The sequence below is a fragment of the Neofelis nebulosa genome, chromosome 9 (assembly GCF_028018385.1).
Source record: "Neofelis nebulosa isolate mNeoNeb1 chromosome 9, mNeoNeb1.pri, whole genome shotgun sequence".
Classification (NCBI taxonomy): Eukaryota; Metazoa; Chordata; class Mammalia; order Carnivora; family Felidae; genus Neofelis; species Neofelis nebulosa.
The window spans coordinates 38516545-38543008 of NC_080790.1; the positions used below are offsets into that span (position 1 = coordinate 38516545).

The window sequence follows — 26464 nt, forward strand, 5'->3', positions numbered from 1 at the left end:
AGGGTTCTAGCTCTGAACTGGATCCAGCAGGTTTAGGGAGGCATCCGTGGGCTACTCTCCTGGGATATTTGGCTGCCTCTCCAAGTGACTTCACAGTATAAGGCAGGCTCAGTCAGGCAGAGAGCACTTGCTAACATCTGATCCTCTCTATGTGCCCCTCTCCTCTTCCCTTCACTATGGTTCCTACAGAGCCACCATTGTGGTCTCCATTCCTGATCCTTCTATCATGTGGCAAATTCTTCTTTAATGTCAACATCAGCATAACAAAGCCTCCATGTAGGTGTCAATCACTCTTACCCAGCCAGGCTGGGTACCCCCCCCCAACCCCCAGTCAATCAGGACCTCCAGGCTTCTCCTGCTTTCAAGAACTTTCCAGATTGACTTTAAGGGTTGGTTATGGACTCACCTAACATTTGCAGCGCCCTTTCAAAGTGTTGGCAAATAAGTGATTCTTAAATTTAATTAAATTTAATAAATATCAATCGGGCCTTGGTTTTTATCGGAGATGGGTTTTCATAACTCTGTGAGAGAGGTGGGGCTAGCGTGTGCACTGGCTTGTGCACAGCCAGCTAAGAGCAGACTTGAGACTGTATGTCAGTCTGATCCACTCTTGCCCACAGCCAGATGGGAAATCTCGGTGAGGCAGGGCTGCTGTACAGGAAGAAGGGCTGTCTCCCCAGCAGGCTGGCTTGACAGTCTCTACCTGTGAAAGACCTCTGGCTGGGCCTTGGTGGGCTGACTATGGATCTGTGGTTCTCAAAAGCTGATCCACAGCAGAATCACTGGGCACCTGTGATGGGTGCAGACTCCAGGGCCCTACATCTGTTAATAGAGCCCTGGGAGCTTCTGATGCTGGAGTGAAGACCACACTTGAGAAACACTTGTATAAAGCAGATTTTTAAAATGGTCATATCATTTTTCATATTTACTATTTTCATTTTCATATTTTCATTTCATACATTTTCATATTTACTAAACATCCAGCATATATCTCCTATGTGCCAGAGGAGTTTGGGGCACTTAATTCATAGCCTAGAGAATCTTGTAAGCTTTGGTCCTTACAGATGGCCCTAAATCTGGCCCAAACAGGGGTCTTTCCTTGTGGATGTTGGGCACCCGCCCTGCCAATACTTGCTATTTCCAGGGGTCACTGCGGCCCAACCTCAACAGCCCCCATCGGGGGCCTGCGGCAATATCGTGTGAAAGGGCCAAGTGCGCTTCATGTTGGGAAAGCTTTATTCGCTAAGCTCAAATGTACGAGGTAGGTCAACTCCAAAACAAAAACATGCTGTTGGAGGATTATGCCAAAATTACCATCATCGGGGTGCCTGGGTGGCTCAGCTGGCTAAGCATCTGACTCTTGATTTCAGCTCAGGTCATGATCTCATGGTTTGTGAGATAGAGTCATGTCAGGCTCTGTGATGACTTCTTGGAGCCTGCCTGGGATTCTCTCTCTCCCTCTGTCTCTGTCCCTCCCCCACTCATTCTCTCTCTCTCTCTGTCTCTCTCTCAAAATACATAAATAAGCTTAAAAAAAAAAACCTACCATCATAGGCATTTTCAGAGCCCTCGTTTGATACAGGATTTTATGTCCAAGTGCTAGGGATGTAGAGAGAACAAAGAGTTCTCGCTCTTGCCTAGCTCGGAGGCGAGTGCAGTGGGGAGACAGACCAGAGGGTCACTAAAGCTGAGGGGAGCAGAAAGGGTCGGGTTAGGGAAGTGGAATGTGGGCGGGACCTTGTCTAAAGGGTAGGAGTAGGGATGATGTTCCAGGCAGCTGCCATCGCATGGGCAAATGCGCAGAGGTGGGACTGCACACGATGTGTTTTGGAAACAAAGACTAGTTGGCTGGAACATGGGTTTGCATATGGAAGTTGTGGGAAACAGTGTCAGGGAAGTGGGATAGAATGTTCTCAAACTGTATACCAGCGGTTTGCCCACAAATGCCTGTTAATGATTGGATGAAAAGGAAGTGCCAACAGGACTCTAAGATTATTTTGGAAAATCACCAGGCTAAGATACTCTAGAACAGGGGTGGGAGAGGAGAGAAATCAGAACATTTTGATAATGCGAATCATCTAGCTATCACAGATTATTGCCAAGCTGTTCCCCTTAATAAAAATACCACAAAGCCCAAAGAGGATAAAATAGGTACGCGGCTCCAGCAAGAGAGCTAAAGGGACTATGAAAATCAACAAGGGAAGTGTGAAGTCAAGCTAGGAGAGGATGCAAGTTTTCATGCACGGTGAGTAAAACACTCCCAAACATGTACATGGAGTGCACTTGGCCCAGGCTTCCTGACCCTGACAGCAGGGTTGTATCAACAACACGTTAGCCTGGTCTCTCTGGTCAAAGCCCCCTATAAATCCCAGTTGACGTTCTGTTGCTGTATCCTTTGCCCAGAGCTGACTCTGGTCCCTGCCGGCTGCACACACACCTAAGACTCCACATCTCTGCTCCTGCTGGTCCCCTCCCAGAGTCCTCTGATGGAATCCTGCCCCTGCCTCGGCGCAGGCTCCCACCCCTGCCCCGATCATGGCCCCGTATATCCTCCTCTCCCACGGGCTCAGCATTTTGTGTCTATCTGGACTGAGGTTTTTCTTTTCTCTCCTGGCTTGTGGCTGAAAGTCCAATTTGTTTCCATTCTCTCTAGAATGTCAGCAAGAAGGCGGAGGCCGGGTGTCTTGAGTTCTGCAACCCCAAAGCCCAGAACCTACTGAAGGGTTCCATGCATGTTCACTCATTAAACTTTAAAGATAGAGTACAAATGTCCTTTGAGATAATTTGGAGTTAGAACTCAAGGCTTATGTCGCCAGGGGATGAATGATTGGGTGAGAGGGCAAGGGTGTGTCACAGGACCCCGGAGTAGCTAAGCGTGGGCTAGGGGGGGGAGGGGGGGAGGGTGTGTGGTCAGAGACCTGTGCAGGGCACTGCCAGGCAAGTGCAGGCATGCGGGGAGTCAGAGGCAGAGAGTAGAGGGACCCTGGATGCTTCTTTAGGAGCTAGAGTATACCCTCAGGTGATCCAGGCCCAGGGGCCAGACTGAGCACCCACTTAGGAGAGAAATAGGCCAGGAGGAGAGGGGACAGTCTCAGGGCATTAGAGGTTGGGAAGAGAAGCATCTCTAGAGAGTGGTGGGCCATGTGGTTTGTGAATCTGAGAAAGAGGAAAAAGTAGATGATGATTTCTATGGCTGGTGTCATGGGTTAAATGTTGTGTCCCTCCCCCCCCCCGCTCAAATTCATATGTTGAAGCCCTAATCCCCAGTGTGATGGTATTTGGAGGTGGGGCCTTCGGGAGGTAATTAGGGTTAGATGAGGTCATGTGGGTGGACCCTTATTTTTTTTTTAATTTTTCAATGTTTATTTTTGATAGAGAGAGACAGAGCATGAGTGAGGGAGGGACAGAGAGAGAGGGAGACACAGAATCTGAAGCAGGCTCCAGGCCCTGAGCTGTCAGCATGGAGCCTGACGTGGGACTCAAGCTCTGAATGGCGCGATCATGACCTCAGTCGCCCAACCAACGGAGCCACCCAGGCATCCCACGGGTGGACCCTTATGATGGGATCAGTGCTTATAATTCGAGCTTATAATAACGCTTATTCTTACAAGAAAAGACACCAGATCCTTCTCTCTCCAAGCACAGGAACCAAGTAAAGGCCATGTGAGGATACAGTGTGACGTCCCAGTCTACAAGCCAGAAAGAGCATCCTCACCAGACTCCACCATGTTGGTATTCTGATCTCATACTCTCAGCCTCCAGAACTGTGAGAAATAAATATCTATTGTTTGGGCACCCAGTGCATGGCACTGTATTGTAACAGCCTGAGCTGACGAAGACAAGCGGCTGGGATGGAAGGTGTAGGGGTGATGGGAGCTTCACCCATCTGAAGAAATCTCTGAAGAAATCTCAAGGAGAGGTGTCACAGCCCTAGGGATGCTCCAGGGCAGCAGAGAGCGAGACAGAGGGGCAACTTGAAAAAGCTGTGTGGGCAAGTGTCCTTACTCTGGCGCAAAGCCACTGGGTCCCTTAAATGACTGGCACATGTGTGCCAAATATCATATTCCTGGAGAGCAGGGGGCTTGTTGAGAAAGTAAAAGGGAAAGGTGGGGGCCCAGGGACATGGCTTCTTCCTTCCTTCCTTCCTCCCTTCCTTCCTTTTGATGTTTTTTTTTTTTTTTGAGACAGTGTGGGGGGGGAGGGGCAGACAGGGGGACAGAGGATGCACTGACAGTGAGAAGGATGCAGGGCTCGAACTCATGAACCACGAGATCATGACCCGAGCCAAAGTCAGACACTCAACCGACTGAGCCACCCAGGTGCTCCCACAGGGCTCCTTCCTTGATGGTGGCGGTGCAAATCCTCTGTGATGGAAATGCCTTCCCACACAGGAATGTGCATCTTTCGATTTCACGGAATTGGGGTGCTGCACCCACCACGCGGACATCAGGCAACTCCAGCCTCACATCAACACTAGCTGTTCTGATACTTGTCAGGAGACAGGGCACCTGGAAGGTCACACACACGTCCACCGAGAGCGTGACCACACGGCAAGCTCCACGTAGCAAAAAGTATAGTGTGCTGCGAACTCAATCCCAGATCCTAAGGAACGTACGACGTTGTGCCACTAAACGGAAAAAAAGTTACACCTTGAACTCGAAGGTGGTTTGTCCACCAATGCACTTTCTCCTGCCACCCTTGCTCAGTTGCATTATATCAGTGAGCGCGTCTGCCTGCTCTGCAGGGAAACATTGTTTGAGAATCACTGATTTATGAAGGTTATACAAATATTTGTGGATCAAATGTACAAACCATTCATGATGACGCCATATTGTTTGTGATAATCAGTTCATGCAGGTGCTGCAGTAGGCGTTGTGCGTCCGTGAGATTGAGGTGCACACTCACGTGGCCCCTGCACATTTTAGTGAACAGGGGCATGTGTGTTCATAGGGCTGCAGGGCCAGGACTGAGCGGCTCAGAGGACTGAGCGGCTCAGGGCACCGAGCTGCCAGGGAGTTCTGATCGGGGCAGAAGATTCGACAGGATATTCCTCATGGTCTGAGCAGAGGTCGGAGCCCTCCAGTGACAGTGCTCAGCCACCAGGGGACCAAGAGGCCAGATCTCTAGAACAAGCAAGTCCTGCTGCTGTTGCCCACCTGCTCAGTAACTCTGTCCTCATCTGGGAAGAGCCACCATAAATCCCAGGGACAGAGCACTGCTAGTGGCTCTGACATTGGCCCAACGAGTGGCCCATGTGAATGACTGTCTTTTGGTCTCATTTGAAAATAAGGTCTCTGCGGGGTCCCCATGACCACGTATGTCCCGTCACTTAAGTGGGGGCCCAGGCAGGAGGGCGTGGCTGGACAGTGGAGTTCCTCTGCTCAGATCTCAAACCATAGGTTACAAGAATGGGGAGGTCACAGGTCCATGACCTCATGTCTAAATTGTCCAGAGCTGACCCACCACACAGAGCAGATTCTCTGGATATCTTGGACCTCACTTTCCCTACCACGTCTGTTATCGGTGCTTCTCAGCAATTGTGGACTCAGTCGGGACTCAGTAATGGTGCCTGTATTTCCTTGGGGTGTCTGAGAGCAAAGGCTTCCTATGTGTATGTGTGGGACCATATGTCGCCCACATGTGTATGGGTGTATGCGGGCGTGTGAATCATATATAGGGGACTAGGGTAGGATGGCCAGGCACCCAGGGGATAAAAAATTTTTTTAAATTTTTTTTTAACTTTTTATTTATTATTGAGAGACAGAGAGAGACACAGCATGAGCACTGGAGAGGCAGAGAGAGGGGAGACACAGAATCCGAAGCAGGCTCCAGGCTCCAAGCTGTCAGCACAGAGCCCGACTCGGGGCTCAAACTCAACAAACCCACAAACCGGAGATGATGACCTGAGCCCAAGTGGGACGCTCAACCAGGAGATAAAATTTAAGGAGGCATTCACTCTCAGGGCCAGCCTTGCCCTTTCGTGCACCTGAGAGTGAGCACTTCCTTAAATTTTGCCCTCTGGATGCCTTTGTGCCTCACCCCTAGTGGCAACCCTGGTGGGGTGTATGTGTGTGCATTTGCGTGTCTGTGTGTGTTAGTGTCTCTGGCTTCAGCGGTCCCTGCCAGCAGGCGTGGGAGCCCCTCTTCCCAGTCCCCTGGGTCAGTGCTCACTTAGAACAGGCCATAGCCAGTACTCCCTGGACCTGAGTCAGCCCTCACTCCTCCCCAGCACACTCTGAAGGCAGCCGGGTGTCACAGAGAGAGCGCTGGAGCCTCTGCTGTGTCACTAAGCAACTGGGGTCTGAGGCAAGGCACGGCCCTATGAGTCTCCATTTCCTCGTCCATAAAATGTGGCCACAGGGCCCCGCCTGAGAACCCCTTCTCTGGGGTCTAGGTAGATTATTTGACGTAACAAAATCCTATGACGTTCCTGTGATATGGGAGGCCTACCCACTCACAGGTGTTCAGGTAGGTCAAATCTAGAAGGCATGAGTCACAGAGAGAAATATTTCTTTACAAAGCAGACTGTAAAACATACCATAAAAGTAAAGGTCTAGGGGGCCCTGGGAAAGGGGTGGAGAGGAGGGAAGGCTTTAGGGGCGGGTGGCGTCGGAGCTGGGCTGGTGGAGGATGGCTGGGATGTGGGGAACCCCCGACTAAGTGCTTCGCCAGCCCGAGGTCAGCCAGTCCCCACAGCAGCCTGCCAAGACAGGAACCTTGAGTCTACTTTTCTGCAGGTGTAAGAGGTTGAAAGGGGGACTCAAAATCCCCAAGGCCAGTTCCTTTGGGGCTCCCTTCTGCCTTCCAGCAAGGAGAGACATGGGCTCTCTGGCCTCAAGATGGGTGCTGTCTACGTGCGGCAGATTGGCGAACTCACACAAAACTGTCTGCAAACAATAGAAGGTTGTGCGCAATTGTGTGCGTGCTGCGGTACAGACAGTGACTTCCAGGGAGGTGGGGACAGAGAGCAGAGTGGGCAGGGGCACGAAGCGCTCCTGGCCTCAGACCTCTTGGGGAGATGGAGACCTTCCAGCCAACAGGATCCAGCCAGCCAGGAATGCAACTGTGAGAAAGCAATCAGGACAGCACCCGTGTCACTACCATCAGGACTCTCGAGAGCAGGTCTCACCTGCCAGAGGGTGAGCCCTGAGGTCCGGGCGGGCTTGTCACAGTTAGGGACACCTGTCCGGACAGCTCTGTGGCCAGCAGGAGAGGGGACGCTTGGGGGGCACAGGGATCTCCCTGGTGTGGGGCACTGTCATAAGGTCACAGAATACAGGGACACTGTCCCTACTTGTCCTGTCACACTGTCACACTGTCACACCTTGTCACACTGTCAACGAGATGAGAGGCCTAGAAGGGAAATCCTTTGAAGTCTGCACATCTCTGAAGGTGCGGGAGATACGCGTCAGAAGTGTCTGGCAAGCATTTTGATTTAGCAGAAGTGGGCACATCTCCATGGCATTTGCACCTGCAGAAGGGCGACGTTTTGCCATGAGCCAGCCAGTCACCCCACTCCAGAGTCCTAGGGCAGACCCCCATGGAGCTGGTTGAGCCGCCACAGGCTCACGTGCTGCCTCTCTGGAACATGTGCTCCGGGGACCAACTAGACTCAAGAAGGCCAGATGAGGTTTATCTGTTGTCGGCAGTGACGTGGACAGGGAATCACAAGACTCCAGCTGCCCACTGGAGTGAGAATCACCCCCGTATTTACCGTCACTACTGAGGCAGTGAATGCCACCATTGCTGGCCTGGTGCCCTGCACGTGGCAGGTGACCCTCCACCAGGGCTTGTTAAATTGAATTAAAAGGCCGACCCTTGGGTTCCCATTGGCTCCTAGCTTGACTCTAGCACCTTTCCTGCCCTGACATTCTCCCTCCCATCCTCATCTCCCCCCCCCCCCCGACCCCGCCTTGTTTCCACCTCAAAGTCACAGCCAGATGCCCAAGGACCTGTCAAGAGGTTGCCCCATTCTTGCCACCTCCATTTCGACAGCGCTCTGACATGATTTCAGTGTCAGAGGAGACGACCAACCAGAGCTGGCATCAGTGATTTTGGTGCTCAGCTAATTTCAAATGTCAACCAGGGCCGGGCGCCTGGGTGGCTCAGTAGGTTATTCATCCGACTTCGGCTCAGGTCATGATCTCACAGTCCACGAGTTCGAGCCCCGCCTCAGTTCGAGCCCCGGGTGGGGCTCTGTGCTGACAGCTGAGAGCCTGGAGCCTGCTTCGGATTCTGTCTCTCCTTCTCTCTCTGCCCCTCCCCCACTTGTGCTCTGTCTCTCTCTGTGTGTCTGTCAAAAATACATAAACATTAAAAAATCTTTTTTAAAAAAAAGCTGTTTCTAAGTTCCTTGCTTACAAACATGCTTGTCTCATCATACTAAAATTAAAAATCAATCAATCAATCAATGTCAACCAGGGTTTGCTTTTGTGACAAAGCTGGATGATTATTATACAAAGCAGGAAAATATAAGATGGGGGTGGGGTGGAGGGAGGGAGAGAGAAAGAGAGATTAGTGAATTTTAACTTTTTGAAGATAAATGTATGGCTTTGTGTCCGTCAAGAACAAGTACCAAGACATGTCCTCCCGTGGTCCTCTCTTACTACACACACAGGATAGCTGCACACCACTTCGGCTCATCTTCCCTCTAAGACTCTAAATTCTACGAAAACTCTAGAACGTTCTGGATTCGGACATAAACTCCACGGATAGCCCATTCTAGCGTTTCCGCCATGACTGGGTTTTCTGGTAAAATGAATTAAGGAATCGTTTTCCAGAGTGAGTGGCGGTCACCGTTGATAATGGCCACGGGGGTCTGAGTCAGTGCTTCCCATGTGTCTTTTCATTTAATCCAACACCCCTGGGTCGTAGGCCTCTTATTTTGTCCACCTGGAATTCGTGAAAGATCTGTCCTAAATTTTAACAGGAACAAAGTTTAAAGGCTGGGTATCAAGTTACTCACGGAGAGTTTCACAGGACATACTAAAACAATGTCATGTTTGGGCATCTGCCCTGGAGAATTTTTGGAGACTCTCCTCCCTGGTGACCACTGTATGAAGCAGGAAAAAAAAAATTTGGGGTGTCTGGGTGGCTCAGTGGGTTGAGCGTCTGACTTCAACTCAGGTCATGATCTCGCGATCTGTGAGTTCGAGCCCTGCATCGGGCTCTGTGCTGACAGCTCAGAGCCTGGAGCCTGCTTCGGATTCTGTGTTTCCCTCTCTCTCTCTGCCCCTCCCCCGCTCATGCTCTGTCTCTCTCTCTCTGTCAAAAATAAATAAACATTAAAAAAAATTTTTTTAATTAAAAAAAGGGGCGCCTGGGTGGCTCAGTCGGTTAAGCGTCCAACTTCAGCTCAGGTCATCATCTTGCAGTCCGTGAGTTCGAACCCCATGTTGGGCTCTGTGCTGACAGTTCAGAACCTGGAGCCTATTTCAGATTCTGTGTCTCCCTCTTTCTCTGACCCTCCCCCGTTCATGCTCTGTCTCAAAAATAAATAAACGTTAAAAAAAAATTAAAAAAAAAATTCTTCCGTAGTTGCTATGTGCCAGGTGGGGATACTGGTTTTACTTTCAGAACTTTCCAGAAGCCCCACAACATCTTTTTATTTTATACACATGAGGAAACTCAAGCCCAGAGAGACAACTGACTTGCCTAAGATCACACAGGAAGAAAACAGCAAGGTGAGGGCAGGAAAGCCTCCAAGGCATAGCCCCTTCTGCTGCCTGTAGAGACGGGGAGGCTGCCACAGGGCCCTAGCTTCACAGTGATTTCAAACTCCCTCGCCCTCTTGACACCTCCTGGCCCTGGAGTTTATTCTAAGAATAATAGTTCTGCTGTCCTCCTGGGGCAGCTGAGGGATCAAAAAAGCAACACACACAGAGGGCCCTGGGTGTGCAAACATGCAGTTCACATGATGACAGCAGATTAAGCTATTTCTTAGATGTGTCACCCAACCAGCTCCCGACCTCTCCGCTGTGCTGGTCTGACAGCGACAATATGTCCCAGTGGACTAATTAGCACTAACTACTCAGGTCACTCCAAGGCCACTTAGGAGAACAAGTGCAGGAGAAAAACTGATGGGCATCGTGGCTGAAGACGGGAGGAGAAAGAAAAGAGTTAAAAGAAGGGAGAGAAAACAATGCTTTTTTTCTTTCTCAATCTCTCTGCTTAAACTACAGATGGGTTTTTATCCGAGAAAGGCAACCAGCTCAGGAGCTGGGCAGCTGTTCTCACAGCGAAGAGTGAAAACGTTAAAATTAAACCCGGTACCGGCTAATGTTACAAGTTGAACCACGGAGGTGGCTCTGAAGGAGCAGACGATATGGTTTTGAACCCCTGAGTGAGAGGGACCCAGCAGAGGGAATGAACCTAAACTTGGGAAAATGAGACGGGGCACCTCAAGTGCTCAGCACTGGCTGCCTGTGGATGGGGCACCAGCGGTGTCCCCTGACTCTAAAACTCCCATCACACCCACTAACTCATTAGTCTCTACAGTGGACCCACGTCGGGAGGCCAAGTGTGGTTTGGGATGCCAAGGGACTAAGTTCCTTGTTGGCCTATGATTTATTGAGATGCCAGAGTATAGCTGTCCCCTTTTTTGGTGCAGGAAATGTGGGAGCCTTGGGGGCATGCGTTAAAAGAATGCCCCCTCTTTCTGCCTTTCCTAGTGGATGATCATTTCCTTCCTCCTCACAGCAACCTCCAGGAGGGACATCCAGTTCGACGCCACTTCTCCCATTGTGCAGATGGGAAGATTGAGAACTGCACTGAAAAAGGATCTATCCTAACTGAGCTGGAGAATTAGGGACTCTGATGAGGAGAACAAGATGGTAGACTGAAGGCCCTGCCTGTCACCATCACTGTTGCTATCGTACAGTCCCTGTATTTTCTCACCAGGGGACCTGGCCGAAGATCCAGGCGGAGCTGTGGGCACGAACCATCCAATGCCACAGGGAGTTTGGATGAGCTGGACTTTGGGAAAGGGGTGCGGGGGAAAAGGGGGGGCATGGAGTCAGATCAGCCTCTCTCAGGTCCCTTCTCTTCTGAAAAATGTCAATAACAATAACTACCTGGCAGATCCTGGGAATTAAACTGGAGGATGATGTGCCCTCTCCAGTGGAACACCATACCAATGACAGCCCTCGAAGATACTAACACAGCTCTCATTTACTGAGGGCTCACTAAGTGCCAGGGTGTGCTGAGCTCTTTGCGTATTACTTCTCTTTCTTTGAATATGAGAGTGGCACTTGCAGAGCTGAAGCAGCTACGGGCTGGCTGGCTGTGCTGAGGCTTAGCAAGACAGGGCATCTTCTGCGGCATTCAGGACTAGGGGTGGATCCTGGGAATGAACACAGAAACAGGACCCACATGCAACTGGGGGCAACTCTGCTGAGCTTCTGGCCCCTTGATCTTGGATATGCCTTAGTAAGGAGATGCTGATTTCTGCCCAGGCCCATTCCCAGGGAAGGAGCCCCGGTCAAGGTAAAGCCCAGACTCAGTGACATGAATTGTGGGTTTAATAGAAAGATTCCTGTGAAGATTTTTCTGGCCCATCACCCGTGTAAGAGACATTTGCTCATCGTGTCCCCACCTGGCCAAGGGTGAGATCGAGAGGGGCTTTCAAAAAACCGAAAGAGGCTTGTCAGCCCTAACTCTGGACTTGAGGAAATAGTTAAGACCCTCAAAGATCCACTTAAGAGAGTGCGATGACCACAGATAAATAAGGAAGAGTGGATGCCTCTGCCTACCCAACCCTGACCCAGAGATTCCATCCGAATCACTGAGATGGACTGAAAGAACTGGGATTGGCCTGGGATAGTGGAGCTTCTGGGAACCAGGAGACCCCTGGATTGTTGTTCTCTATTTCTTCCCCCAAAGAGAAATATCTAGCACCCCTGCAGAAAGCAGTCACCACACAGATTTCCTAGGCAGAATATCTTCTAGCCCCTTCTCAAAAGAACCCCAGGCTGAAGTATTCTCATCTGAACCCAGAAAGAATCACTCCCCCAAAGAACTCTGAGTATGTGGGTGCATTCTCCCCGCTTTTACAGGGTGTTTTACATCCCCAGGTTCTATCTCTGAAGGGAGTGGGGGCTGGTGGGGGCCAGTGACTCAGCTGTTCCCCGAGTTTCAACTAAAACAAAAGCAAACTGCAGTCTTGAATAGGGGTGCATTCTCTTGTCCTCTCTTTTTACAATCATCTTTTTTTTTCTTAAATGAAATCGTTTCTTTTATCTTTTGGCTCCTTGTGTACTCAGAACCACAGAGCTCAAAGCTTTCTCAGCGCAACTGAGAACTCGGCACCTCTTGGACTGATAAATAGAGCAGCTTTAAAATGCTTAGAACTGAAGACAGACCAACTGTGGCGAGAGAAAGTAAACACATCCGTGCACCAGTCAACCCTAGCAAGCTCCTCGCTGAGATTACAAACTGCAGTTCCTGCCTGAGCTGGCGAGGATGCTGGAGCAGGCTGGGGAGGGTGGGGGGCACAGCCACAAAGCAGCCTCCTCTGCCTGCCTGGGTTAGTCCTGCCCCAGGGGAGATGGGTCACCTGGGAGTCTGCTCAGGACCAGGTTTGGATGTGTCTAAGCATAACAGCCCCTGCCAATGTGTTTTCCCATTGGTTTCACACTTGGAAATGTCCCAAGAGAAGAGGGGACCAGCTTCATTCTTCTGATTTAAAGGGGCTCATCTCCCTCATTCCACACTCTTTGTGTGCAGGTGAAATTCACCAGTGATAGAATTGGGATTTTTCACAAAAGAGAATGTGATCACTACATAATTTGATAGGAATAGTTGAGGAACTTTTCCTATGAAAAAGAAATACTTTAAATATCTACCCCCCCCGAAACACGCACACAAATTGTTTTTATGAGAACCAATTAATAAATGCTAATTCATTCAGGCATATCTCTACTAAATTACTGTTTCATTTAATTGCAGGGGAATTTTCCATTACTAAACTCTCCCTTGCTGATTTTTTTTTTGCATTATTTATATATTTTTTTCAGTTTCACTAATAGTGAGATTGGTATGTGATATTATCTAATGTTTGTACGTCTTAAATTTCTTTTTTCATTTAAAATGTTTCCTCATTCTTGCAGCTCCACGTAATCTGGGAGAAACAGCGTTAAAAGCAGACAAGATTTTATACATAAATGGTTGAAAAAGGCACTGGCTGAAATTAACCTGACAGGAGCGCATCTTGTCTGATTGAGTTTCTTTCATTTCAGCTGTGCGTGAGTGTGGGCAAGAGTGTGTCTCCACTTTGGGTTTGTGTGAAAACGTTTTCCTATGTCACTGAGTCACAAGTCTATCTATGGAGAGCTTATGGGTATACAGCTAGGAGTGAAGATCACAGGGGCTTTAATAATAAAAATAAACAACACTCAAATCTCTTTATAAGCCCCCCCCCCCCCGCCCCGCCCCCGTGCCCTAGCACAGTGCGTATTTTCTGGCTTCCTTTTTATGGACATCACATCAAGACTTTTGCATCTAGACACCCAAGAGCCAGACCAGCTGGCTCCTGAAAACCCTGCTTCGTTTTATGCATAGAAAAGTGGGGAGTTTCCAGTGGTGTTTCGGGGTAACTTAGGGAATATGGTACAGATCCCTGTTCAAAAGGATGTGTTTTGAAGTAGAATTTCCATTTTCTTATACTGAATGACCAAGGTCCTGTGCACCTGGCTATCTTCACTCCTGAAATAACTTCTTTCATTTTTATTCTCCCCAGCCACCTTCTCCCTCTCTCTCTCCTCCCCCTCCCCCCTTGCCTCCTTTCAGTGCCTTTTTCTCTTGATTCTTTCCTTTCTTTCCCTTCTTTCTCTTTCAGAGTAAGTATTCTGGATGATGTGAATGATTAAACTGTTTACTCCGAGGTTCAAGTATGAAAAGGCATGTCACCGAAGCAAAGTTTCACCTTCATACCCAACTCTATCAATAATTACAAAACAGGGATGACGATTAGTAAATCTTTCTTACAATTATCTCTTATGAAAATGATGCCATGTAATCTGAGCATACTGAGTTCTACTGATTTTACCGTTCACAAAAATTAATTACAAAGCACAGTAACCTCCAAAATGAAGTCAGCATATACAAGGATTGTGAGGATACCCATGGGAAAATATATACCCATTAAACATGTGCCCTGTTAAAATCCAAGGCTTGAAGCCATAAATAGAAAGTTTTGACATATTATTATATTGGTAGATGCTCTCCTTGGAATAAAAATTGTGCAATCATTAATATTTCGTGAGACTGACTTTTTTGTTGTGGTTTCTTTCACTTCCTTTGTCCTCTTCAGCAAAATTAGGCACAGTCTTTTGGGTATCGACTGATAAAATTAATTAACTTTTCTTCCACCCCAAAAAGGTCCCAAATAAATGCTTCCAATAGACATCAAAAAAATGTCAATTAGAAATAATTACTTCTTATCAATCAGCGGAGCAATTAAAGTGACAAAAGCTTGAAAAGATACTTATCTTAAAACTAATTCACAAGGTAGCTAAATTATCTCCTAATTAACTTGCATTGAGGAGGGCGGGAGGATGGAACATCTTGAAACAAAGATGAATTGAGGAACCCCAATACCTCTTTATGTTCCTAGAGACTGTTTTCCATCCGGAGACCTTGTTTTCAACCCAGGCAAGAAACCTGGGAAGAAAATAGATCCTTCCCAAATGCATTTGGTCCCCTTTCCTCCTTTCGAAAACCTAGAGGAATAGGGCTTTGCATCTCAGATCTAGGAAGTCAGAGGCACGTTCCTCCTGGATCTTAAGTCTCATTTTACCACTTGAATAACCTATTTTCAGCAGCTGGGGTAGAGGGTTGCTGCAAATTAATTGCACATAACTTTTAATCAAACTTGCTTGCTTTTACTGAACTCTTTTCCTCGCCGATATAGTATTATTTTCATTTTAATATTTATGTGGCACTTATCTTAAAACAGTTTTAAAAAACGGTTTTGCTTTACAAGATCTTTGTTCCCTGATGCTACAAAATTCCCAGTAGATTTTACAAAACGTTCAGCCCATTGCTGTCCAGCGCGCATCAGAATAACTCCCTATGCGCTCTCCACATCCTTTCAGAATAAAGCTGTAGAAAAAAATTAAGACCTCTCTCCACAGCAAGATCAGCCAAGAGTGAGGAGAGCGAGCTGAGGGTGAGCTGCAGCGGCCAGGTGGGCAGAGGCCGCGCAGAAAACTTTCCTGGGGCGTCTCCGGTTTTTGGAAACGGTGCGCTGGGCCTCGCTCCCGCGAAAAGCCCCGTGGCCGCCTGCACCTCGGGATTCTGTTCTACGGAAAACTTAAATGGAAGCTTTCCAGGCAAAGCCGAACTCAGAAAGGAAGTGTCCCGGGCAAAGAGGGAAGCTGCTAAAGCCTGAGGGAAATGGGCTTATAAAAACAGGAGGCGTCAGCTTATGAATTTATCTTTAAATATAAGCAACAGTGTTAAGTGAACTGATTAGAGAGACGCAGGTCTCTGGCTCAGGTTTTCCAGAGAGGATTTAGAAAAGAAACGGGATAGCCTCGAAATGTTTGAGCTATGTTTTAGGCAGTTTTCTTCTGTTCAATTAGCATTAAATTAAACTAAAGGAGAAAGGCTCATTATCCTTCCTTGCAGCTTTATCTCTTTATTTGTTTGGGGGAAGGTTTAGAAGAAGTCCCTCTGCCTTCCTTAAACGGAAAAATACCTCTGCCCTGGCCCTGCCAGGGAGTGGATGGCTCTCTCACCAAACCCAAGGACAATTTGCATCTGAGCTAGTGGAGAAGGGGCCTCTCTCATCTTCTGGGCCTGTTGCTGATTAAAAACAAAGTAAAAATAAATGGTGTCCTTTTATTTCTTTCCTTCTTTTAGTCCCATTTATTCTAATGAGTGCTTCTAGAATGAAAATAAGTAGCGAGAACAAAATCAAACCAACATAAGGGACCGTGACATCGTCTTATTTCTAGCAGCGACAGAGGGAAAGGGGTCTTGGCGCAGCAAGGTAAATTCGAGGTCCAAGATCACCCACTCCTACCGGAGCCTGAAAGGTCAGGGGAAGGTCGGGCTGCGGGCGGGGGAGATGGAATCGGGAACCGAGCGGAAGGGGCCGGGACCAGGCTGGTACAGGTTGGGGCACTAGGCGCTGAGCGCTCGGCCTCGGAGACTGTCTTGATCCCGAGGCAGGGGCGACGTCCGGTATTGTACCCCGGTTTGGCTAATGACTGAGGGGCTAAAGCCTGGTTCCAGCCTCAGAAAGTGGTCAAGAAGCGCGCGGCTCCCGGGCGCGGCTGGGCAAGGGGTGCCAGGCAGCTCCGCTCGGTTCCCTGGCTTGCTGACCCCGCCGCTCCCGGAAAGGGCCGCGAGGTCTCGGCTCGGTGCCCCGAAAGCGGCCCCGCGCTCGCAGAGGGCGGCCGGGATGGCTGTGGCCCCGCTCTCCCAGAGGGACCAGGGTGGGGAGGCAGGGTACCGCCGACTCCGTCTCCCAACCCGGAGCAAACCAGGACGAGCAACCTTCCGGCGCCCTGCGGGGTTCCCCGCACCCCGTGTCGTGCAGCCTCGGCCCCGGGACCCGAGGCTGCGCGGCGAAGCTCGCGCTCTCGGCTAAATAGAGATCTCAGCCGCGCGCCGCGCCCGATCCGACCCTGCTTATTATAACAAATGTCCCGTTTGCCGAGCGGGACTTCATATTCGCCGAGAATTCATCTGAAATATTGATTTCCTCTCACTTCGCCGGCCCAAATCGATAGCGCTGCGCCCTGGCCCCATAAATCGCCTTCCCCGCGGCCGGCCCGGCTCCATCCATCACCGCGGGCCGGGCCGCGCCTCTGCCCGCCGTCCACACTTGCTGCGCGCCGGGGCGGCGGTGCCCACCGCGCCCGCCCGCCCGCCCCGATCCCGGGCCTCCGTCTCCGTACACACCTCCCCCCCTCCCCCGCACCCTCCAACCCGGGGCCTGGGTCAGGAGGCAGGGGAGAGCAGGCGCCGCGGCCGAGGACCCCGAGCGCTTTGGAAGGCCCTGGGCCGGGACGCCGCCGGAGAGGGGGTTCGGCCCCGCGGGCAGCCCAGTGCTCGCAGGCCGGACGCCCCGCGCGCGGCTCCCCGCCTGCCCCAGGGTCGGCCAGGAGGAGTCCGAGAGCAGCCGAGGGCACTCAGAGGCCCCCAGGCCCCTGACCGCGGGCTCCTTTCCCGCTGGCTTGAGGGGTGCGCGGGGCTCACGGTCCCGCCGGGGCAGCCACCGGCAAGAGCAGCGCACACCCGGAACAAGGGCTTAGAGGTCGGGGGCGGCGCGGGGCCTGAGAGCGCACAGGGTGTCCATTCTAATGGGCCGTGCAAGACGGGGGTGGGGCGCGAGGGACAGACACCCCTCTGACCCGCACGGAGAGCTCCTCACCGCTCCGTGTGGTCCGCAGAAACCAAGGCCTGGGGAGGGCGGCTCGCCGGGCCGAGGGGGACCTCGGGGCCTGAGAACGGCGCGATGGCCGCAGCGGAGAGCTAGGCCGGCGGCGCCCCCAGCTGCGTCCCCACGCAGGTGGGTCCCACGAGCCCGGAGCGTAAGCTCTCCAGCCCCACCGACCCGAGCGCACGCACGGACGCACGGCGACGCGGGGGCTCCGGGGTCCCGGCAACGCCGCGTCCTTACCGGATCTGATGGAGTTGTGAGGCATCGCCGGGGAGTCGCTCGCAGCCCGCCGAGGGCTCAGGGCTTCCTCACGCCGGTCCCCGCCGCGCCCGCCGCCACGCAGCTGCCCTGTACAGACCCAGGGGAAGGGGCGTAAGATTCGCTGTCCCCTGCTTATGCCTCCTCCCCAGGCCCTGTCCCTTAGGCTCTCATCATGTGGCAGGAGTCGGAGGATTTTTAGGCGAAGGGTGGCCCACCTCAGCCCGGCTACCTAACACACGTTTGCCCGGAGGATCAGGGATTGGGTGTTCGCTGGGGAAGCCCCAAACTCCAGCCTGGGTGCCCTCCTCCTCTGTGGCCTCGGCCTTATCCAGTTTAACTTAGGAGAGGAAAGGCTGCCAGCCTTCCTGGGACCCTCTCCCTTCTCGAATCACCGCTCTCCCCGTCAGCTTTCAGCCAACCCCTGGACAGCATACCTGGCCAGCCGGCCGCAGGCCCTCAACGCCTGGGTCCGCTCGCGAGGGTGCCCTGGGCCCTGCGTCTCTCCTCCTTCTGAAGTTTGTTCCCATCCACCCGGCATCGCCGCCCGGTTTTATCCCGCCAGGGCCCTGAGAGATGGGTCTGGAGAGGCTCGCAGGCCTCGGATTGGCTGGCTGGGTGCAGGGGGGTGCGGGAAGGGGAGGATTTTGCAAGGGGGACATGGCTGAGTGGACTCAGGAGTTAGAAACATTCGCCGGAGCTTCTGTTTCCAGCGGAGAGGGGAGAGGGAGGCAGCTGAGCCCGAACTCAGCGGGCCTGGAAATATTAGAGGAGTGGGGACATGGAGGCCTCAGAGCCTGACAATGAGGAGCTCTGGGTCCTCCTGGGGTCACTGACCGTCAGAGTGGGAGAAACAGTTTCTCTGTGATCCCCTGCAACCTTCCTCTCACCCCTGCTCTGCTCTAGGGAAGCAGCCTTTTCTTTCATAGATGGGGAACTGTTGTTTTTAAGCCTGTTTCTTAAGGTAGAAGCCTGCAAATAGGGCTGGAGATATGAGGGTCCCACCTTGTCACCACTGGTGTGGACTCCTTCCCTGAACAGCCCCCGAACCCATTCCCTCCATATCACGCAGCCGGGAACCACACCCTCACATTATGAGGCTAATGAAAATGGTCCCATAGCCTATTCAACAGGGATTCCCCTCCTGCCAAACACACATGGCCACCAGCCAGCCTTCCTTCTTGCTCCTTGAGGAGTTTGAACTTGGTAGAAGAGTTCAGAGGGCGGGCAGTGAGGGTCTAGGTCTCACTTCAACATGGGTGTCAGAAAGGGACAGGACTGAGCTGACCTCTGGCCTTGTCTGTGGGGATCAGCGGCCTTGGGAGTTGGGGGCCTGGGTGTAGATAGGAAGGGGTGTTTTGGTGGGGAATGAGCAGCCCTCTCTTTCTTCACAGGTTTTCTTTTCTGTCCAAGAGGCTGGGCCCAGGGAAGATTGTGTGGGCAGACAAATGTCTTGGCACATCTGTAGGCTGGGAGGGCAGGGCCTGGATGCTCCCCAGTTTCAGACCAGATGGCCAGACTCAGGAGCACAACTCCCTGGCCTGGAGGGACTGCTCTGGGACACAGAGGCCAGAGATGCCAGAGTGAGAGAGGAAGGAAGGGGCAGAGGAAGGGAGTTATTCACGGGGACGTGTGTGTGTGCATGCACAAGTGTATGTGTGCCTGTGTGTAAAAAACCACATGATTTTTGTTAATGAAAAAAAAAAATCTTTCATGTTAATCCGCTTCCTCCTCCCACCCAGACTTGCTCAATTTAGTAGAATTTAATCATTTTGTGAAAAGAGGAAGAACACGCATGTCCCTAAATGAATCCTCCACATCTGTAAGTCAAGCTGTAAACAAAAACAACAGGTGCTTTATTGTCTTAAAGCTTTCTCCAAAATTGTTATTTAAAATTGCTCCGTGGTTTCCAAATGTCCAGATGCAGCGCTTCTCTGGTCAGATCCCCTGGAGAGAGAAGACCAAGGAAGCGTGTTGGGATGGACGTGGAACTCAGCACGGGTCCCACTGATGACACTGTGGGCCAGTGGGCTATTCTAGTGCCCGCCCTGCTTCTGTAGGGAGCTGTGGGGCAGGGCAGTAGAGGCAAAGGCAGAGACTGTCTGCTCAAGCTTCTTCCCACCAAGGAGGCAGTGCTCCGGATGAACCTAAAAAAGTTCTTACCTAAAAAAGTTCCACAGACCTCAGAAGGTCTTCCCAAGCCAAGGGGCTGATAGGTACTAATCAGGGAAACTCCTTCATCCATTCTTGCCAGTGCTTTGCTCCTGGTGGGCAAAACAAATCCTCCCTCCCCCCTGCCGCCCACTTTTTTTGGCAGAGGCTCTCAAAGGACAAAAACAGCAACTTATCAAAACATTCCTGTCTCCTTTGTGAGCTCATTTAAAAAATTCATTTAAATATGACAACTAAAGGTGCAAAAAAGCCATTCACATGCCTGAAGAGCGCGCTTCCCCAGACTGTAGGTGACCAGATGGCCGGGAGGAGACTCAGCAGAGAAGTTCTAGATCCAGCAAGCTATAAGAATGCAGTGAGCCCTGCTGAAGAGACAAACACAGGCGTCATGGTGCTATCTAATTAGTCAGAAATCAGTTCCGGGTTCCTTACTACTTTTGGATTTCCCTACCACCGAGGTCAAGAAAATGGTTATTAATCAGCACCCCAATTCAATCTCTTTATTCAATCTCTTTGATGGCAGTCTCCTCCTCTGCAAAATGAAAAGATTGAAATAGATATATATTTCAATATTTAAGTTGGATAGATTAAGATATATTAAATATATTATGTCTATTTAAATTAAAATATGTATTTTAAAAATCCATATCCATGATCATTTTAGTTATGCATAAAAACTTAAGCCTTCCTCTGATGTTACTTGACATTTCAAAAAAAAATTTAGCATCATGACCGAGAGACTCAGATCAATGGTACATTTAGAACACACTTATTATTATTATTTTTTAAGTTTAATTATTTATCTTGAGAGAGAGAGAGAGAGCATGCGCAGGGGAGGGGCAGAGAGAGAGGGAGAGAGAGAGAATCCCAAGGCTCCCTGATGTCCGTGCAGAGCCTGAAGCAGGGCTCGACCCCACAAACCATGAGATCGTGACCTGAACTGAAATCAAGAGTCTGAGCCACCAGGTACCCCTAGAACACACTTTTTATTAAAAACATTTTTTTTCCAATGTTTGTTTGTTTTTGAGAGAGAGTGAGACAGAGCACGAGCAGGGGAGGGGCAGGCAGAGAGGAAGACACAGAATCTGAAGCAGGCTCCAGGCTCCGTGCTGTCAGCACAAAGTCCAATGAGGGGCTCAAACGCATGAGCCGTGAGATCATGTTCCGAGCCAAAGTTGGATGCTTAACTGACTGAGCCACCCAGGTGCCCCCCTCTTTTAATTTTTTTTAAAAGTATATCTGCCTCGAGTTTGTTTGTTTGTTTATTTGTTTATTTTGAAAGAGAGAAAGAGTGCATGCATGGGAGAAGGGCAGAGAGAGTGGAAGAGAGAGAACCCCAAGCAGGCTCCGCACTGTCAGTATGGAGCCTGATGTGGGGCACGAACTAACGAACCATGTGATCATGACCTGAGCTGAAATCAAGAGTCAGACACTAGCCCACACTTTTTAAAACCAACACTTTCTTCTCCAGCTTCTCTTAGATTTGACACCCATTAGGTTTTCATGCTGAGATTATCAACTGGCAACCTGTGATTCAAACCCAGTTACAATTTTTTTTAACTCAGTGTTTTTCCAAGAAAATGTAATTAATTACCAACATGAAGATCGAAAGAATAGCTCTGGCTTGCCTTTAAAAATTGGACAGATCTGGCCATAGATCTGAGTGTTTCTTTGTGGGAATGAATGTTCTTTCAGGTTTAACGTTCAAAGAGTTTAATATCCATACCAGGTATAGCTGCCTAACTCCAAGGAGTATTCTGTGATTTTTTAAATATTGTAAGTTGATCTGCGGAGCCTTCCAAAGATGGTCTTTCTTTCCAGGATTCAGCTGACATTGGCAGAGCTGGTGGTAGGGTTTGCCAGGGATGAAACTGAGGATATTCCCTAGATGTGGGATTTCTGGTACTAAAACCAAACTGCCCTAAGCAAACCAGGATGAGTTGGCCCTCATAGCTGACAGAATTGGGAAGAAGGGTGGTTTAGGGTTTTCATAAGCAGCTCACAGTTTGCACTGACTACTGGTGTGGCTGTGTAATCGCACACGTGGCATCCTATCACCTTCTTGGCCCCTTGAACTCCAGCATGGACCATGGGCCTTACCTCTTAATCCTAGGAGAGGAAGAGAACCTCCCTCTCTCCTCCCCCTGTCCCACTTTGACATGCAATCTCAGAAGTTTCTCTGTGCAGACCACCCAGAAGCCAGCCTTGAAGGAAACCCTTGTCCCCCAAACCCTGAGTGCTTACCTGTCATACCCCCTTTCCCTACAAGGGAAACAATCCTGGGGATGAAAGTTCGTTCTTTGGGAAGAAAACAGCAGCTCTGTGCTAAGAGTTAGAAAGTAAGCAGTTTAGCCCTGGCTGTGTGAAATAGGACCATTTCTTTTCTCTGAGCCTCACTTGCTCCTTCCTTAAGATGTGGGTGCAGGTGGGGAGTGAGGAGGTTAAGACCCGCCTCCCAGATTTGTTGCGAGGATGAACAGAATTACGAATGTGGAAACCCTTTGAAAGTTACAGCTCTGTACAAAAGTTAATTATTATTCGGCCACAAAGGCTGGGCAATACTTCCAAGGGTAGAATGAAAACTTCTCTAAAACATTGCTGTAGAAGTCAGTCCCTTTAATCCCCTCCCCAAAGTACTGGGGAGTTTTTCAAACAGCCATGTGAACCACTGGGTGATGGGCAGGTGAGAGGGGGAGGAAAGGGCCAGTGAGCCTGCACTGGGGGTGCAGGGTGGGCTGTGGAAGGGGGGAGGGGGAAGGAAGAAGGGGAGAAGGGGGAAGAGGGGGCGAGGGAGGGTGTCTCTGAGGGGAGCTGGGCATAAGGGTGTCAGGGCAGAGCTCCCAGCCTTGCTAACTTCACCATTTCACAGAGGGCAGAAGTGTTAAGGGCACCTGCCACCTTTGCCCCACCCTCTCCCCTCACAGACTTGCCCAGTGGAGCCGCAGCCACCTGGGATTTCTACCCCATCTCCACACCTCAGGAAATGGCTGACAGCCTGCCCGGAGGCCTCCTCGTTGCCCAGCCAGAGAATCAATCATTAATTAGCCCATGTGCCACCCCTCCCCCTCAGGCTTTCCAAACACAGAAATAGAAATACAGGTCCTGGCAGGTGAAAGGAAAGGCCCCGCTTGTGGAAGGCAGTTTGGAAAAAGCCACCAGTGGCATTTGTCCAGTTTGTTTTGGGCTGGAGATGCATCCTGGGCACGCATCTCTCAAGCTCTTTGCCTACCCCGCAGCCTTCAGTGGCTGTGTCTGGGGGGTCTGTAGGCCACCTGAGTAGGAAAGAGCCTCGTTGGGGAAGCAGAGAGGAGGGTGACAGGAGAAGACGGGAACAATAGACGGAGGGGATACCAGCTGTCAACTTTTTTCTAGTTTTAAGAGCTTTTTAAAAGTTACAAATAATAAACCAGGCCCTTTTGGCAACCCATTTTGCAGATGAGAAAACTGAGCCCCTGAGAAGGTAGGTAGCATGTCTAAGTTTACCCGGCTGGTAGGTGGCTGACTCGATGACCGAATAAGCACTCGTGATCCAGGCCCTGCCTTCAGTGTTGGAAATTCTGCTTACCCATCCTAGTTGCTCCCTCTCCCGAGTGCCTATTCACCCACCAGTCAGGAAGGAAGGTTCTGGAACCCAAGGAGTGGCCAGAGTGAGGTCAGACCCTCATGGCCAGAAAACTTTCCTGTCCCAGGAGAGGAGAGCTGCTCACTCAGCAGGAATGCCCTCCTCTTGGCTAGGCCCCTGGTCCAGCCCAGAACAGCAAGAGTCAGGGCACAAGAATCTTCTCAGGCCTATGCCAGGGCCCTGAAGTGGTCTGTCTTCCTGACAGCTGTTTTTGGGGAGGCACCAAGGAAAAAACCCAGACTCAGGGCTCTTCATCAGACTCCAGGCTGGCTTTGTTCTCTGTGGCCTTGGAATGCCAGAGGTTCCTGTGGTTCACACAAACCACAGAACAGAGCATGGCCTCCCCTACCCCTCAGCAGTGCCCGGAGCCCTGATGAAAGGACCAGGAGACCCTGGTGGTTGGGAAGCAGGGTTGGGGGAGAGGTTGAGGGATAGAGAGGATTCAGGAGATCTAATCTGTCTTTTGTCTCTACCCTTCACTACTGCCTCGCTCCCGGAAGGCTTCCCGCATGCTGAGCAGAGTGATCCTGGACACTTTGCCAGACTTTGGGCCTCCTCCGAACTCAGGACCTCTTGCATTCTTCTGGAGAGCCCCTGCCTTCCCTGCGTTTGGAGGAGCAGCCTTGAGGGTTTACCACTTTGGAGCCCGAATTTTGTATCTGTGACTCAGTGCCCCAGCAATATGTCCATCCTGGCTGTTCTACGTCCCCCACGTGAGGGTGGACACAGCATCACCTTGAGGGAATGCTAAGCATGGCATTTCTTTCCGATAACAACTATTATTTACTAAGTATTATTAAATACTAGGGACTGTTGAGTACCTTACACACGCCCAGTGAAGCCAAGTTTTGAGGCAACTGGGACATAGAGGTTGCTCTGGGTCACCTCATTGCCGAGCAGTAGAGCCACGATCCGAACCGAGGCTCATCTAAGACCTGAGCCCGCATTCTCTCCACTGCCCCACGAGGTGTTTCCAGGGCACGGAGGGCCAGGGAGCCCCAGGGGAACAAATTAGAAGACAAACTAGAAAATGAGTCTCGTTTGTCAGTTTCAGGGGCCACCCGTGGCCGACTGGGAAGAAGCTTGACCCCTAGTAATGAGACCGAGGCTTCCTCGGCCCTCTGAGAGGCCAGGTAAAGGAAAGAATAAAAAACAAGGCAAAGGTTGGGGTCACAGTGCATTCCACCTCGCCCTCGCGAAATTCCCATGCACTTGGCAAAGCCCAGGCACAGAACTCATTTGTGGCAAGAATGAGTGAGTCGGATACATTTTTCTTTTTCTTTTGTCTTCAGCTTTATTGAGATATAACTCACAAATTAAATTGTAAGATATTTCAGGTGTACATCATGGTGAATATCTGTATACATCGTGAAAGGATCCCCACTATCTAGTTAATGAACACATCCATCACCTCACAGATCTCTCTCTCTCTCTCTTTGGTGAGAACGTTTTCCTAGCAAATGTTAACAATGTGTTCTCTCAGCAAGTGTTAATCATGACAGTCACAGTGTTTTACGTTAGATCCTCAGACCTTAAACCTATACACTTTGGTAAGCTTTGTTTAAATTTTTTCCCCTCATTTTTAGGCATGTCATCTAAGGTAGCATTTTCCTTTTGCTCGTCCTAAGCTCTTCTCCTCTGAACCTCATAGAGTATGCTGTGGTCTTGCTGCTTTCCCTGTCGTGTTACAGGCTTTGAGCATGTCTGGTCAAGAGACTTCATTTTTCCAAGTGGAATCACTTCCCTCAGGCTCACCGCAGAGGAGAGAGAGCCTGGAGCCCTGAGGAAGGATCTTTTTCCCGCTTGCACCATGACACTGCCCTCCACGATGCAGGGACAGTGTAGGTAAGAGTCAGGACCACAGAGCTGGCGGTCCGGCAGCCAAAGCTGGGATCCTGGCACATTCCTGCACTGGCTGTGTGACTTTCTCCCAATTGCCCGATCACATTTCTCTGAGCCGCAGTTTCTGAGTCTGAGAAGTGAGACGACTAAGGGTACTTCTCTTTTATTATATTGTGGTGATTAAGTCAGACAAAGCGCTTGGAACGCAACGGGTGCTCAGTAAGTATTAGTGACTGACAGTAAAACTAGCCATAGTAAAGCTTGTAGAGACCACGATTCGTAGACCTTGGGGAATGTCACTGTCTCCATACTCAACACCGGCAGACTCTGGAGGTTCTAAAGGTGGTAATGGAGTGAGGGGGCTGGGGAGAAAGAGGATGGAACATGGATGTTTTGTTTGTTTGTTGGTTTGTTTATTTATAGATTATACGCATAACATATCATAAATAATTCAAACAGTCATGATAAATGTCTCCCTTCCTCCAGCCTTTAACCTGAGGTAACCGCGTTATCTATTTGATGTTTGTCCTTCCAGAACTTTGCTATTCATACCTATGTTTGTGGCCCGTAGAAAGTCTGACCTTTGTTTTAGGAGTGTGTGTTTCAGCATCCATAGTAGCATACTGGATGTAAATCTCACTCTGCAAGTTGCTTTTTTTTTTTTTTTTTTTGCTTAACAATGTCTTGAACATCTTTACATCTTAGGACATAGCTCTACCTTGTTCTTTTGAACTACTGAATCACAGTCCAAAATATGGATATAATGCATATATAATATATGCATATATATTGCATATAAGTCTCCCCCTTTCCATGTATTTTTCTCTCTCACTTTTTTTCTCATTAAAATGTTCTGCAATGAACTCTTTGTGCACATGTGTGAATATTTTCCTGGTGAGACGGAAAATGAGAAACGGAATTGTGGGGCTCCTTTAAAATAGGCGGGATTCATTGGCTGTCCAGTAGTCTAGTCTGGCTTCTTTTTTCATTACTCTTGAATATGCCTTTAAAGATTGAAGGTAAGCAGGTTGGGCAGAGGAAGAAGTGAGGTACCTGTAAGGTTTCCTAATCCAGGGTCATTGTCATCCTCTAGACAGTGACCAAGATGTACAGAAGTCAGGGTGGGTGTCGTGACTGGGGGATGCTCTTCATCCTGAGAACATTCCTGACTGCTCACAACT

General features: G+C 50.1%; 1 protein-coding gene across 9 annotated transcripts in view; it reads right to left on the reverse strand.

The window, feature by feature from the left end:
* The window catches only part of PAX8 (paired box 8), a 58870-nt gene extending 40708 nt beyond the window's left edge, over nucleotides 1–18162 (reverse strand). For all 9 annotated transcript variants that reach the window (XM_058683365.1, XM_058683364.1, XM_058683371.1 and 6 more), the window contains exons 1-2: nucleotides 18085–18162; nucleotides 17630–17737 (exon numbers count right to left, since the gene is read on the reverse strand). In XM_058683365.1, the coding sequence (XP_058539348.1) occupies nucleotides 17630–17654 (25 nt within the window). In that variant the 5' untranslated portion in view covers nucleotides 17655–17737; nucleotides 18085–18162. The remainder of the gene's footprint in view (nucleotides 1–17629; nucleotides 17738–18084) is intronic.
* Nucleotides 18163–26464: the final 8302 nt, after the last annotated feature.